This window comes from Myotis brandtii, unplaced genomic scaffold (genome assembly GCF_000412655.1).
Source record: "Myotis brandtii unplaced genomic scaffold, ASM41265v1 scaffold782, whole genome shotgun sequence".
In the NCBI taxonomy this organism is placed as follows: domain Eukaryota; kingdom Metazoa; phylum Chordata; class Mammalia; order Chiroptera; family Vespertilionidae; genus Myotis; species Myotis brandtii.
The window spans coordinates 1,455,698-1,469,514 of NW_005371138.1; the positions used below are offsets into that span (position 1 = coordinate 1,455,698).

The 13,817-nt window shown below is 35.5% G+C and overlaps 1 protein-coding gene across 1 annotated transcript in view; it reads left to right on the forward strand.

Moving 5' to 3' along the window:
• The window catches only part of LOC102240094 (chromosome unknown open reading frame, human C11orf58), a 14,525-nt gene extending 4,606 nt beyond the window's left edge, over nucleotides 1-9,919 (forward strand). Inside the window, exons 2-5 of the mRNA XM_005883306.2 lie at nucleotides 1,019-1,102; nucleotides 4,095-4,155; nucleotides 5,682-5,791; nucleotides 8,832-9,919. Coding sequence (XP_005883368.1) covers nucleotides 1,019-1,102; nucleotides 4,095-4,155; nucleotides 5,682-5,791; nucleotides 8,832-9,062 — 486 coding nt within the window. The 3' untranslated portion in view covers nucleotides 9,063-9,919. The remainder of the gene's footprint in view (nucleotides 1-1,018; nucleotides 1,103-4,094; nucleotides 4,156-5,681; nucleotides 5,792-8,831) is intronic.
• Nucleotides 9,920-13,817: the final 3,898 nt, after the last annotated feature.

Genomic DNA, 13,817 nt, shown 5'->3' on the forward strand with positions numbered 1-13,817 from the left:
GATGTTTCTGACTATCTCTCTCCCTTCCTCTCTGTAAGAAATCAATAAAAATATATTTAAAAAAAAAAAAAAGAAAAAAAAAAACTGATGCCCTAGCTGGTTTGACTCAGTGGATAGAACGTTGGCCTATGGGCGGAAGGGTCCTGGGTTCAATTCTGGTGAAGGGCACACGCCCAGGTTGCAGTCTCGGTCTCCAGTGGGGGTTGTGCAAGAGGCAGCCAGTCAGTGATTCTCTCTCATCGTTGATGTTTCTATCTCTCCCTCTCTCTTCCTCTCTGAAATCAATAAAATTAAAAAAAGAAAAGAAACTGAAAACTAAAATTGGGTCCATTAAACTCTGATGTTAAACTGTCCTAATATCCCAAAAGCCAGTTAGCTAACTTAAACTAACAACTTGGAAGCCCTCTGGGTTCAAAGTACTACGTGCTCTAGAGTCCTATGAAGCTCTGGGATAGTTGGTCTTAATATCTGGTTGCCCACATGAACAGCATCACTTTAGGAATTTGTTGGAAATGAAATCTATGAGCCCTACCTCAGACCTACTGAATCTGCAATTCCTGGGGTGTTCTAACAAGCCCTTCAGATGATTCTGATAGAAACAAATTTGAAAACTAAGCTCTCTGGCTGTAAAAAACCTAATAGCAGCTTCTGCCTTGAGGTAACAAAAGGAAGAAGTTGCTTCTCCAATGTGTTTACATCCCAATAAACCCATCATAAGTTGAAAATACCATTAAGTCAAAAATGCAAACTTAACCTACTGAACATCATAGCTTAGTCTGACCAGTTTCTACTAAATGGGCATCACTTTCACACCATCATAAAGTTGAAAAATCTTGTTGAACCATCATAAGTTGGGGACTGGCTGTATATTTATGATATATGTGCTTAATTTCCTAAATAAGAATGAGCCCATAGTTAAAACTGACAGGGGAAAAAACTTAGAATTTACTGGTAAACTTAAAAATTTTTAATACTTAATATTAGGCAAAACAAATTAATATGCTAATTTCTTTTCCAGCTTGGATCTAGCAATTGGGAGGCAGCAGACTTAGGTAACGAAGAAAGAAAACAAAAGTTCTTGAGACTTATGGGTGCAGGAAAGGTAAGCATCAGACAGTATGCATTTTTTTCTTTTCTGTGAAAATAATGCCCTTTTCTGTGTATGTTAATGGAGGACTGAATATACTTGGATCCCATTTCCCTGTTCTGCATGATTATTTTAGGCTTTGGGGAATATAGCTGACCAAAGCGAGCGCTTAAAATTCTTACAATTTCTTAGGATTCTCATTGCCTCTGAGCAGTAGCTTTAGGAACTGTATAGAAAAAATTTTTGGTTTGAGGGGACTCCTACAGAAGAAAGAAGATGTTAAAGTTTATGATTTGCCATTTGTTAGACTAATGATTTGATACAAGGTATTGCTGGACAGACCAATTTGTAGGTCATATCACTCCTTCCAGCCTTTGAAGAAGTAACCAAGGGAATAACCTTTATCCCTGATTTCAGCCGGACCCAATTTATTTTTGTGAAATTCTTTTGATTAACATAATAGAAGATATAAAATATAGGTGCCATAAAAACATCACCTATTGGAAAAACTCTTTTCCTAGCAATTCATTTTTACATTCAAATACAGTGGTAAGTAGATATTTATTTTTTGTAAGCAAGTACATTTATTTTTGTAACATTGTCCCCATAGCCTTCCTACAAATAGAATGTAAAATAGAATGTGAAAGAAATAGGGAAACTTTTCTCCCTTTTAAGATCCTTAAAATGAAATTCTGCTTTTTGTTTTTGTTATTAATATGAGAATGTATTTGTGCATTTTAGTTTTACCAACAGTTATTGACCACTATATGCCAGGTACTGTACTAGGTCTGGTGGGAGGTGGGGGGCATCACATAGAGCAATAACACATGTTTGGAGCCATCATGTAATAGAAGAAATTAGATAATAACAATACAGAGATATAATTGCTATGAAAGAGCTATACACATAGTGCCGTGGAATCAACAGACAAGGATAGCTACCCCTGGCTTAGGTTTAAGAAACCTTTCCAGAAATAGAATTGATCTGAATCTGAAAGGATGAGGAGTTATCCAGACTACTGCAGTGGGGTTGAGGGTAGGAAGAGATCATGCAAACCATGAAGACCTATACAAAGGAGGCATTTGTATATCTCATTAATCCAGATTTTCCATAATTTGTAATTTGTAATAGAAAGTATTTTGAAGTTCGCCTATGTTCATGCAAATAAAAGATTTGCTAAGAATATATAAAATAATTAATAGTTTAGAGGGCATGCTAAACCTAGTGGAATGAAAACTCTTCAAGTACTTAGGAAGAACACTAACAAAATGTATGCAGTATAGCTACCAATAGTGAATTATATCAATAAAAGGGGAGGGAACGGATTGAACATTTAAAAAAGAAATTTGGCCACCAGTAAATGGACTATTTAGCATACATTCAATTCTTTGCTAGCAAGGCAAAATTGTAGCTTTGATCTTTTATATGGGCTGATTAGATTTGTTCTGGCTTGTGGACACAAAGTATATTCCTAATCCTAGCCAACTGAGTATTTTATTGGTCACAGAGAGAACTAGCTGAGAAGATATGAATAGACCATTGTCATTATATATTCAGATCTTGTTAATGAGGTATTTTCTAGAATCTAAAGAAACAACATATTGAATCATTGATTTGCTTATGTGTTAATGGCATGTAAAACATTAATGCCTGAAGCTTTCAGTAGTATCTTTGGGTATGGAGAATGTGTCTGTCATCCTTTTACAATAGAAAGATTTGTTAACTCTATCTTCACAGATAATGATTAAGATTGCTTTGCAAAGTCAATGAACAATTTCTTTCTTTACCTTATGAAACTGAATATGAACATAAAGAGTGGATTGGGCCCTGGCCGGTGTGGTTCTGTGGTTAGAGTGGCAGCCCTCACACCAAAGGATCACAGGTTCAGTTTCCGGTCAGGGGCATGTACCTGGGTTGCAGGTTCGATCCCTGGCTCTGGTAAGGGCACATGTGGGAGGCAATCAATTGATGCCTCTCTCTCACATCGTTGTTTCTCTCACTCCACCTTCCTCTCACTCACTCTAAAAAACCAATGGAAAAATTTGTTTTATAAAACTAGATTATTTTAAATTGTGTTCTTTTTGATAGTTTGAGATTGGGTGCTCATTGCTACCAAATACTAATGAGCTAGCAATTTGAGTGTGATGTATCAGTAGTAATAATGATTTTCATTTTTTATATTGTAAAGATCTATTAAAGTGCATTATAAGTCTGTTTCATTTTTAGCTAGCTAGTCTCATTTGCAAACTCCATGAGATATGCCTGAGGCACCAGAAAAAGAAGGTGGGAAAGTTAAAGCAATTCATTTAATTGGCCTTCTTAGAAAAGAAAATACTTAGATTGTCTTCATTTTTTTATTTATCTATCCTTCCCACTTATAAGTCCAGCTTGTTCTTTACATACTCTCCACCCTCTTCCTCTACTCTGTTTAATTTATATGTGTTTTAATGGTATTTATTACCTTCTAACATACATAATTTACTTTTGTTTCCCCTCCCCATCCCTACCATTGCTAGAATGTAAATTCCATAAAGACAGGGATCTAAACTTAATCTTTTTTTCTGCACTGTATCCCAGAAGCCTGGAGTAGTGTCAGGCATATAGTAGACACTCAATAATTATGTTAAACTAGAGGCCTGGTGCACGGATTCGTGTACCGGTGGGGTCCCTCCCCAGCTGGCCGGTCCTGATCGGGACTGGGTGAGATGGACCAGACACCCTGGAGCCCTCCTGCATCGCTCCCCGCCCCATCATGCACTGGTGAGCTCCTTCAGCCTGGCCTGTGGTGATCGGGCTGAAACTGGCCCCTGCATGGATTCATCCAGGGTGTGTCCGGCCCGTCTCGCCCAGTCCCGATCAGCCGGACCCCAGCAGCAAGCTAACCTACCAGTCAGAGTGTCCTCTGGTGGTCAGTGCACGTCATAGCTACCAGTCGAACGGTCGCTTAGGCTTTTAGATATATAGATTAGTGGTCTCAAATTCTAATACATTTTCTGCCTCATTATAGAAAGAACATACTGGTCGTCTTGTTATAGGAGATCACAAATCAACATCTCACTTCCGAACAGGTAAGAAATTTAAAACATAATTAAAATGATATTTAAAATATTAGACTTGGAAATGTACATAGTATATGTAAACATGTTACATATATTATGTAATAATTAGTATATACTTTGATTTTTAAAAGATTTGAGATTATAGAGTACACATCAGTATGATATTCTAACCAAGAAACTGACCCTTTATGTCTTCATTTTTACTGACTCATGTATTTTAATGGTAGTAAGGTTTTATGCCTCATCTTATGAACTGTAGTATGTATTGACTTTATATATTTTTTACTTTATAAATTATTTAGCATATCTTATAATTGGCATGTTTTACTGGTTTATAGTTTATTTGCTGTTTTGTTCTGAAATCTTTGAAGAACTAAAATTCATTGCAAAGCCTGAAAAAATTAACTTAAAAAAAATTGTGGGGAGAAAACTTTTAAAGAAGAACTGAAAATGGGTTTGGATTTTAATTCAGTCTGCTGAAAAGGGAAGTTTTCTCCTATTTCAAATTGATCCTGATCCATGGACATTAATAATAGAGCATAATGACCTTATATTTATATTTAACAAAACAATTAAAGTATTTAAATTAGCTTTTTACTGACCTAGAATATGTAGCACATTTTATAAATTAATTGGTATTTTATACTTCTGGTATTAAACAATTTCTAATTAATTTGCATTGCTACAAAAGGTTAAGAGTCCCTGAGCTTTGCAGAATGGAAATATATTCAACTGCTTTATAAAACGGGGGACTTTATGAATGACAATAATGAAAAGCACCAACAGTTGTGATTAAAATGTGAAATTCCTCTTTTATTTACAAATTAAAATGCCATGCACAAAAAGCTTTGATTGTATTGATAACATCGAGTTCTTATGTGGTAAGTTCACACGTAGTTTAGTTTTCTGTTTAATAACTACATACAACAATATATATGTAAAAATATGTATCATATGTTGCATGATAAAAAAGTTTATGTTGCTTGAGTAAACTGATATGCAAAGATAGTCATAAAGGAGAGCCATTACAAGGTCATTTTATTTAACCATCCTCTGAAAGAATTGTGTGTCTTTTCATTATTTTTGTTCGAATACAGAAGGTTTTGTTTGGAGGTTTTTCTGTAACTATTCACTTTCAGGAGAATAGTTTTTAGACTATAAATAAGCTAAAACATATAATAGCCAGAGTTCTTAGTAATTAATTTTTAGAATATCTGAACTCCAGGCACTTTTTCTGAGGCTCTTGTGTCCAGTGTGAATTATGTGGGAAAATATAAGCTGTTTATCTTTTATAAACATTTTTGTAGTTGGAAGGGTTGGCTATTAAAGAAGTAATCATAAATACATATTTCAATTATTTTATGTCTATTAAGTCGTATGGTATAGAAACCCATCCACAAAATTAATTGTAAAATTAGTCACAGTTCGAAAAATCAGCCCTGATTATAATAGCATCTGTATTAAGGGTTTTTTTGTGTAATCAAATATTTCTATTAATTTGACTGAAACATAACCAAAGTACCCTGGACATGCAGGGGAAGAAGACAAGAAAATTAATGAAGAACTGGAGTCTCAATATCAGCAGAGTATGGACAGTAAATTGTCAGGAAGATATCGAAGACATTGTGGACTTGGCTTCAGTGAGGTAGTAATTAATGTATTTTCATTAAATGGGAAGATAATTAATTTGCAATTTGATAAAATTTTTAGTTACTTAAAATATTTTTATATGCCGTACTAGGTCTTTGTAGATAAGAGATTTTTGAGAGATTTATTAATAACTTTTCTGATATCAGCTTATGTAAATTCTGCTTAGAGTAATTGCTGGGGCACATTTTTTCAGTATAGTTGACATAAAATGCCATATTAGTTTTAGGTGTACAACATAGTGATTAAACAATTATATACCTTATGAAGTGATCACAATAAGTGTAGTACCCATCTGGCACCATACATAGTAATGACAATATTATTGACTATATTCGCTGTGCTCTACTGTCATCCCTGTGACTGTTTTTATAACTGGCAATTTGTACTTCTTAATCCCTTTCACATTTTATACCCATCCTCCCAACATCCCTCCCATCTGGCAACCATCAGTTTGTTCTCGTATCTATGAGTTTGTATCTTTTTTTCATTTATTTTGTTTTTTAGATTTCACATATAAGTGAAATCATATGGTATTTCTCTTTCTCTCTCTGGCTTATTTCACTTAGCATAAAACCTTCTAGGTCCTTCCATGATGTGGCAAATGGCAAGATTTCATTCTTTTTTATGACCAAGTAATATTCCATTGTGTATGTGAACCACATGTTCTTTATTCATTCATCTATTATCATCTGACAATTTTACTTCCTTTCCAATGTGGATGGAAATTTTATCTTTTTCTTGTATGATTACTGTGGCCCAGGATTTCCAATAGTATGTCAAATAAAGTTGATGAGTGTGGACATCCTTGTCTTCCTCCTGTTCTTAAAGGAAAAGCTTTCACTTTTCAACATTGAGTATGTTAACTGTGGTGTGTCATATGGTCTTTATTATGTTGAGTTTGAGTTGTCTTTCCTCATGTTGCCAAGAGTTTTCATCATAAATGGATGTTGCATTTTCATCAGATGCTTTTTCTGCATCTGTTGATAAGATCATATAATTTTTATCTTTCATTTTATTTATCTGGTTTATCACATTAATTGATTTGTGGATACAGAACCAACATTGCATACCTGGAATAAATCCCACTTAATAGTGGTGTATGATCTTTGGAATTATTGCTGAGTTCAGTTTATTAATATTTTGTTGAAGATTTTTGCATCTATGTTCATGAAAGACCTTAGCCTATAATTTTTATTTTTATAGTGTTTCTGTCTGGTTTTGGTATCAGAGTAATGCTGGCCTGATAAAATAAGTTTGAGAGCTTTCCTTCCTCAGTTCTTTTGGAACAATTTGAGAAGAATAGATACTAATTTTTCTTTGGTAGAACTCAACTCTGAAGCCATCTGGTCCAAGACTTTTGTTTGTTGGGAGTTTTTTGATTACTGATTCCATTTCATTACTAGTAATTGGTCTGTTATAAATTTTCTTTATCTTTTCAGAGAACCAGCTCTTAGCTTTATTGACTTTTTTCTATTTTCTTTAGACTATTTTTTTTTTCACCCTGGTCTTTATTCTTTCCCTCCTTCTATTCAAAGCTTTGGGCTTTGTTCTTTTCCTAGTTCCTTTGGCTGTAAGGTTAGATTGTTTATTCGAGCTTTTCTCCTTTCTTGGGTTGGACCTTTGTTACTATGAATTCCCCTCTTAAAACTACTTTGGCTGTGTCCCATAGATTTTGGGTCATGTTTTCATTTTAATTTGTCTCTGGATATCTTTGGAATTCCTTGATCTCATTGTTAACTCATTCATTGTGCAGTAGCATTTTTAACCTCCAGGTGTTTGTGTTTTTCTGTTTCTCGTAATTTCTAGTTTCATATCATTGTGTTTGGAGAAGATGCTTGATATGATTTCAATCTTCTTAAATGTATTGAAACTTGTTTTGTGGCCTAACACGTGGTCTATCAAGTTCATGTAGTCTAATGTGTCATTTAAGGCTGTTGTATTCTTGTTGATTTTCTGTCTGGATGATCTATCCAACAATGTCAATGGGGTGTTAAAGTCCCCGTCTATTGTCTTATTGTCAGTCTCTCCCTTTATGTCTGTCAGTAATTGATTTATATATTTAGGTTCTCCTATGTTCAGTATGTAGGTGTTTACAAGAGTTATATTCTCTTGTGGGATTGATCCCTTTATAATTATGAAATATCCTTTGTCTCTTGATACAGCCTTTTTTTAATGTCTATTTTTTTCTGATACAAGAATTGCTTCCTCAGCTTTTTTATTCCATTTCCGTTATCTTTATTAAATTGTTTTGTTTTTATAGTTCTCTTTTCCTTTTTTATTCTCATGCTCTCTTCTCTTGTATGTTAATGACTTTATATAGTGTTATGTTTGGATTCCTTTCTCTATTTCTTGTATACCTCTTACAGGCTTTTGGTTACCATGTATTTCATATGTACAAAATATAGCAGTCTTATTTTAAGTTGATGGTTGTTTAAATTTGAACACATCACTACATTTTTTACTCACCTATATCCCACATTTTTGTCATTATTTTTTTACCCTGTGTGCGCGTGCGTGTGTGTGTGTGTGTGTGTGTGTCCACTAAGGCACATCTTAAATAGGCATGAAGAACATTCAAGTTAGATGAAATATATCATGTCAGTACTGGTTAGGGAGAATTCTCTTAGTTTTCTGAGTCATCTTTTTTGATATTATAACTACTGGTTTATTATTCCAAAGTAGTGTAATATGCAAAACATTGATACTATAATATCCAAAACAATGTTTTCCACATTTCTATAAATCAGAAGTTAACTTAACTTATTTACTTTAAAAAAATTGTCTCATGCTTTCAAACAGGGTAGAGGGTGGGACACGTGGGTGAGTGAGTGGTCTTCAAAAGCCTTTTCTTAAAACAAAATCCTATTCAAGTCCCAGTATATAAAACACATGAAGTCCTCAGTTCTTCCTTTGACAGCCTGTGAGCATAATACAGTCTTAAAACTGTTAATTTAATGGCTAGGAAATGTGGTTTTTTTTTAGTTTTTGTACTTGATGATTGTATTTATTTAAGAAGCTGTTGATTGGTATTTTAGGTAGAAGATCATGATGGAGAAGGTGATGTGGCTGGAGATGATGATGATGATGATGATTCACCTGATCCTGAAAGTCCAGATGACTCTGAAAGTGATTCAGAGTCAGAAAAAGAAGAATCTGCTGAAGAACTCCAGGCTCCTGAGCACCCTGATGAAGAGGAGGATCCCAAAAACAAAAAAGATGCAAAAAGCAACTATAAAATGATGTTTGTTAAATCTAGTGGTTCATAACTCCCAAACACTTAGTCTTTGTATTAAAAGTAAGCCTTATTGTTATAATGCACAGTGGAGGACTGCTTATAGAGCACAGACCTTTGTATTATAATTTTTAAAAAGGCCCTTTTAAGTAATTACAAAGAGTGTTTGCTTTCAGATGCCATGGGTTACACTTTTATGGGCATGACTAAAATCAATTTTGTAAAGCGTAAGAGTTGTATAAAATAAGAAATAAATACAATACTCAATTTCCTTTCATATTAGCATTATCAAACCTCTATTCTCACCTTTTTATCCTTCAAATAGTTGAGGGAGACACTATTTTTTGTTTATGGTAGCTGTCTTTTTTGTGTTCATATTTTTCTCATAAAAAGTTTATCTGTACTCTGATGTGTTCATGAAAAGAATTATTTTATTATACTTTGATATAGTAGAACTATTCATCATGGATATTTCTGCTGCCAATAACAATCTAAATTAATGTTGGCAAACGGTTAGGTACTTAAGTTTACTCTTACTGATTCAGCTCTATTCTTTTGGACCAAAGCAACATGAGAGCAAATACTTTTCACACCTGCTAGGATGGAAATATAACTGTCATACATTTGGAATGCTGTGATCTCAAGCAGTCTTTATATAAGTTGAATTACATTGAATGTTAGATTTTTAAATAATATTTGGCAAAGTTTTGCAAAAGAAATTATATCTCTGATCATTTGGTCCTATCTAGGAATATGTAAAAGGTTTTTTTGTGGGGGTTTTGGGGGGGGGGGCGTTGTTGGGTTTTTTTTGTTTGTTTGTTTTTTAGGTAATATGTGACCAAAGTTAATTTTCTTCCTAAGGCCTAAATAAAGAGAAAGCAGTTTCCCATATTTGGTTGTGATACCTTTATCCTCATTATCTAAAATTGAGGAGCAGGCTTATTGAATAAGAAGCTGAAACAAATTCTCTTCATTTTATCCCAATGCTGTTATCTTGATTATCTAATTCCTAAAAAGTAATATTGCTTTCTGAATTAATTGCTAGTTCTGTTAGAGTAAGATTAAACCAATCTACTGTTAGGGGGTTAGTTTGTACACCAAATTTACACAAACTGCATTATTGGCTAGTCAGTGAACTTAGAGTAATTTGGTTCAAAATATCATTTCTTAGTAACATGTTCAAAGGCTTGAATCAAACCTGTTTACTGAACTAGATACTTAAGGGTTTTATGGTTTCAGATCTTACATTTAAGTCTTTAATCCATTTTGAGTTTATTTTATATGGTGTAAAAGTGGTTCAATTTTATTTTTTTGCATGTATTTGTCCACTTTTCCTAGCACCACTTGTTGAAGACACTTCCATTTCTCCATTGTATATTCTTGCCTCCATTGTTGTTGATTAATTGACCATATAAGTGAAGGTTTATTTGGGGGCTCTCCACTCTTTTCCATTGATCTATGTTTCTGTTTTGTGCCAGTGCCATATTGCTTTGATTATTAACACTTTGTAGTATATTTAAAACCAAGGGGCATCTCATACATCCAATTGTTCTTTCTCAAGGTTTCTTTGGTTGTTTGTGGTTGTTTGGTGTTTCCATATTAATTTTAGGGTTATTTGCTCTTGTTCTGAGAAGAATGCCATTGATACTTTAATAGGATTGCATTAAATCTATCAATTGCTTTGGGTATTATGGACATTTTCATGATATTAATCATTCTAGTCTGTGAGCTTGGTATGTCTCTCCATTTATTTTTGTCCTCTTCAAATTCTTCAGGGCCTTATAGTTTTCAGAGTACAGGTCTTTCATCTCTTTTGCTAAAACCTTATTCCTAGGTATTTTATTCCTTTTGATGCAGTTATAAATGGGATTGTTAATTTCTTTTTGATCATTATTAGAGCATAGAAAGGTGATGGGTTTCTATTAATTTTGTATCCTGCTACTTCATTTATTCTATTAATTTTTTGGATTCTTTAAGGTTTTCTATATGTAATATCATGCCATCTACAGATAGTGATTGTTTTATTTATACCCTTCTGATTTGGTTGGTTATAATTTTTTTCTTTCCTTTTTTCTGTCTGATTGCTGTGGCTAGGACTTCTACTATGTTGAATAGAAGTGGTAAAAGTGAACATCCTTGTTTTCTTCCTGATCCTAAAGAAAAAGCTTTCAGCTTTTCACCACTGAGTATGATGTTAGCTGTGGGCTTATCATATATAGCTTTATTAAAAAAATTTTTATTGTTTAAAGTATTACATGAGTCTCCTTTTCCCCCCCTCATATATAGCTTTTATCATTTTGAGGTTAGTTCCTTCTAGCCCCACATTGCTGAGATGTTGAATTTTGTCAAATGCTTTTTCTCCACCTATTGAGATGGTTGTGATTTTTATCCCTCAATTTGTTGATGTGAGTACCACCAGGTTAGAGAATTTTTTAGCTATTATTTTTTCAATCCCTTGTTTTCTCTCTTCTCCTTCTGGTACCCCTATGATGCAAATGTTGGTATACTTCAGGTTGTACCAGAGGCCCCTTAAACTATCAGTTTTTAAAATTTCATTTTCTTTTTGCTGTTCCATTTGGGTGTTTTCCACTACCTTGTCTACTAGATTGCTGATTTGGTCCTCTACTTCATCTAATCTTTTTTTTTCCCATTTCATGGTTTCATCCTAAGTGCATTGAGCATCCTTATAAAATGTTTTAAATTCTGTGTGATAGATTGCTTATCTCCATTTTTTTAGTTCTTTTTGTGGATTTTTGCCCTGGGTTTTTTTTATTTTGTTTTTTCACTTGAGGAATGTTCCTTTTTCTCCTCATTTTGTTGACTCCCTGTGTTTGTTTTATGTATTAGGTAGATCTATGTATCCCGGTCTTGACATAGTGGCCTTATGTAGAAATTGTCCTGGGGGACCCAGTGGCACAGTCTCCCAGATCACCGAGCTGGGTGCTCTAGGGATGTCCCCTGTGTGGCTTTTGTGCGCTCACCTGTTGTAGTTGGGCCTCGATTGCCGTTGGCACATCAGTGGGTGGGGATGACCCAGGCTGGCTGACTGAGAACTGGCTATAACTATAGGAAATGAGCTTTTATATTGGGGCTGACCCCATGGAACAGGAGTACTAGAGGCTCTAGTACCAGCTGAGTCTGACCTTTCGGTGTGTCATTTGTGGAGCTGGTTGGTGGTGCTCTGGTGTGGTCTGAAATTGGCCACTGGGTGTGTTGGATATGGAACCTCTTTGGGAGTGGGGGGGGGGGGGGGCCAAGGTCAGCTACCACTTGTGCCTGGCTTGGGGCCTCTTGGTAGGAGCTACAAAGTGATCTGTTGATTGCCATTTGTGCTGGGCTTGGAAGAACTTGGGAGAGGCTATGCTGCGAACCAAGGCTGGCTGCCACTTGTTTCAGGCTTTGGTGGGGACCACAATGTGAACTGAGTCCAGCTGCCCCTGTGCCAGGCTTGTGGTCACTTAGTTGAAGCTATATTCCAGACCAAGACTGGCTGCCATTTATGCCAGGCTTGGTGCCAGCTGATAGGATTACAATGCAAGTTGAGACCAGTCACAGCTTGTGTTGGGCTTGGGGATGCTTAGCAAGAGCTACAGGCACACTAAGGCTGGCTGCTGCTTGTTGGCCATTTCTGGACCTTTGAGTGGTTTGGGGGAATCTGTAGCATGAGCTGAGGCAGGCCACTTGTGTGGAGGAGCCAATGGCAGAGTCTTAGGCCAGGCAGGCAAGTTGGGTGGCATCGGGTCTTGGAATCGCCAGGGCGAGGCAAATGGTATTAGCCAGGTTAATGAAGAGGTCAGATTTGGTGCCTGCCAGTGCTTCCATCTCTGGAGTTTCCCCTAACTGTGCCCCTCCAGCCCTTGCTCTGAAGTTAGTCAATTTAGTTCCTCCTGTATCCCTGGCACTTTCTGAGCATCTGCCTCTTAACTGGAGCTTAGAGTGAGTGGTCTGTGAGCAAGGGAGTGTGTGTGTGGTCCCTTTAAAAGAAACGGCTTGGTCTCTAGCAGCGCTTTGTCTTTCTCTGTCACAATTCACTCTGAATTTTGCAGCCAGATGTTATGGGGACTCCTCTTTTCAGCACTGATGCCCCCAAGTCAGGGAGTCTAGTGTGGGGCTGGGACCCCTCATTGCTCAGTGAGGACCTCCATAGCCAAGATATCCCTCCTGATTCTTAATTACCACACCATGGATGTGGGACTTGCCTGTTCTGCCCTTCCCACTAGTCTTGATTGACTTCTTTATATCCTTAGTTATAGGAATAATGTTCAACTACTCTTCAGGTGGTTGTCAATGATGGTTTATTATTTAGTTGTAATTTGGATGTGGTTGTGGGAGAAAGTGAGCACAGTGTTTTTTTAATCCACCATCTGGACTGGAAGTCCTCTAAAGTAATTATTGATAGGTACGTGCTTATTGATTGTTTTTGTATTTTTTCTTTGTTCCTTTTTTCTTCTCTTGATTTATTCTTGGTTTTCTTCAATGTTTTGTTTGGGCTTTTTTTTTTCAGGTTTTTGGTTTGTGGTTACCGTTAGGCTCATACATAGGTTTTCTTCAATGTTTTGTTTGGGCTTTTTTTTTAGGTTTTTGGTTTGTGGTTACCGTTAGGCTCATACATATTATGTAGAATTCTATTTTAAGCAGATAGACATTTCAATTCAAATGCACTTTAAAAGCACTACATTTTTACTCGCCCTTCCACATTTTACAATTTTGACATCATAGGTTATTTTTTGTTTTGTGTATCCCCTGACAGATTATAGTTAATTTTGCTTTTTTCTTTTGATCTTCATAT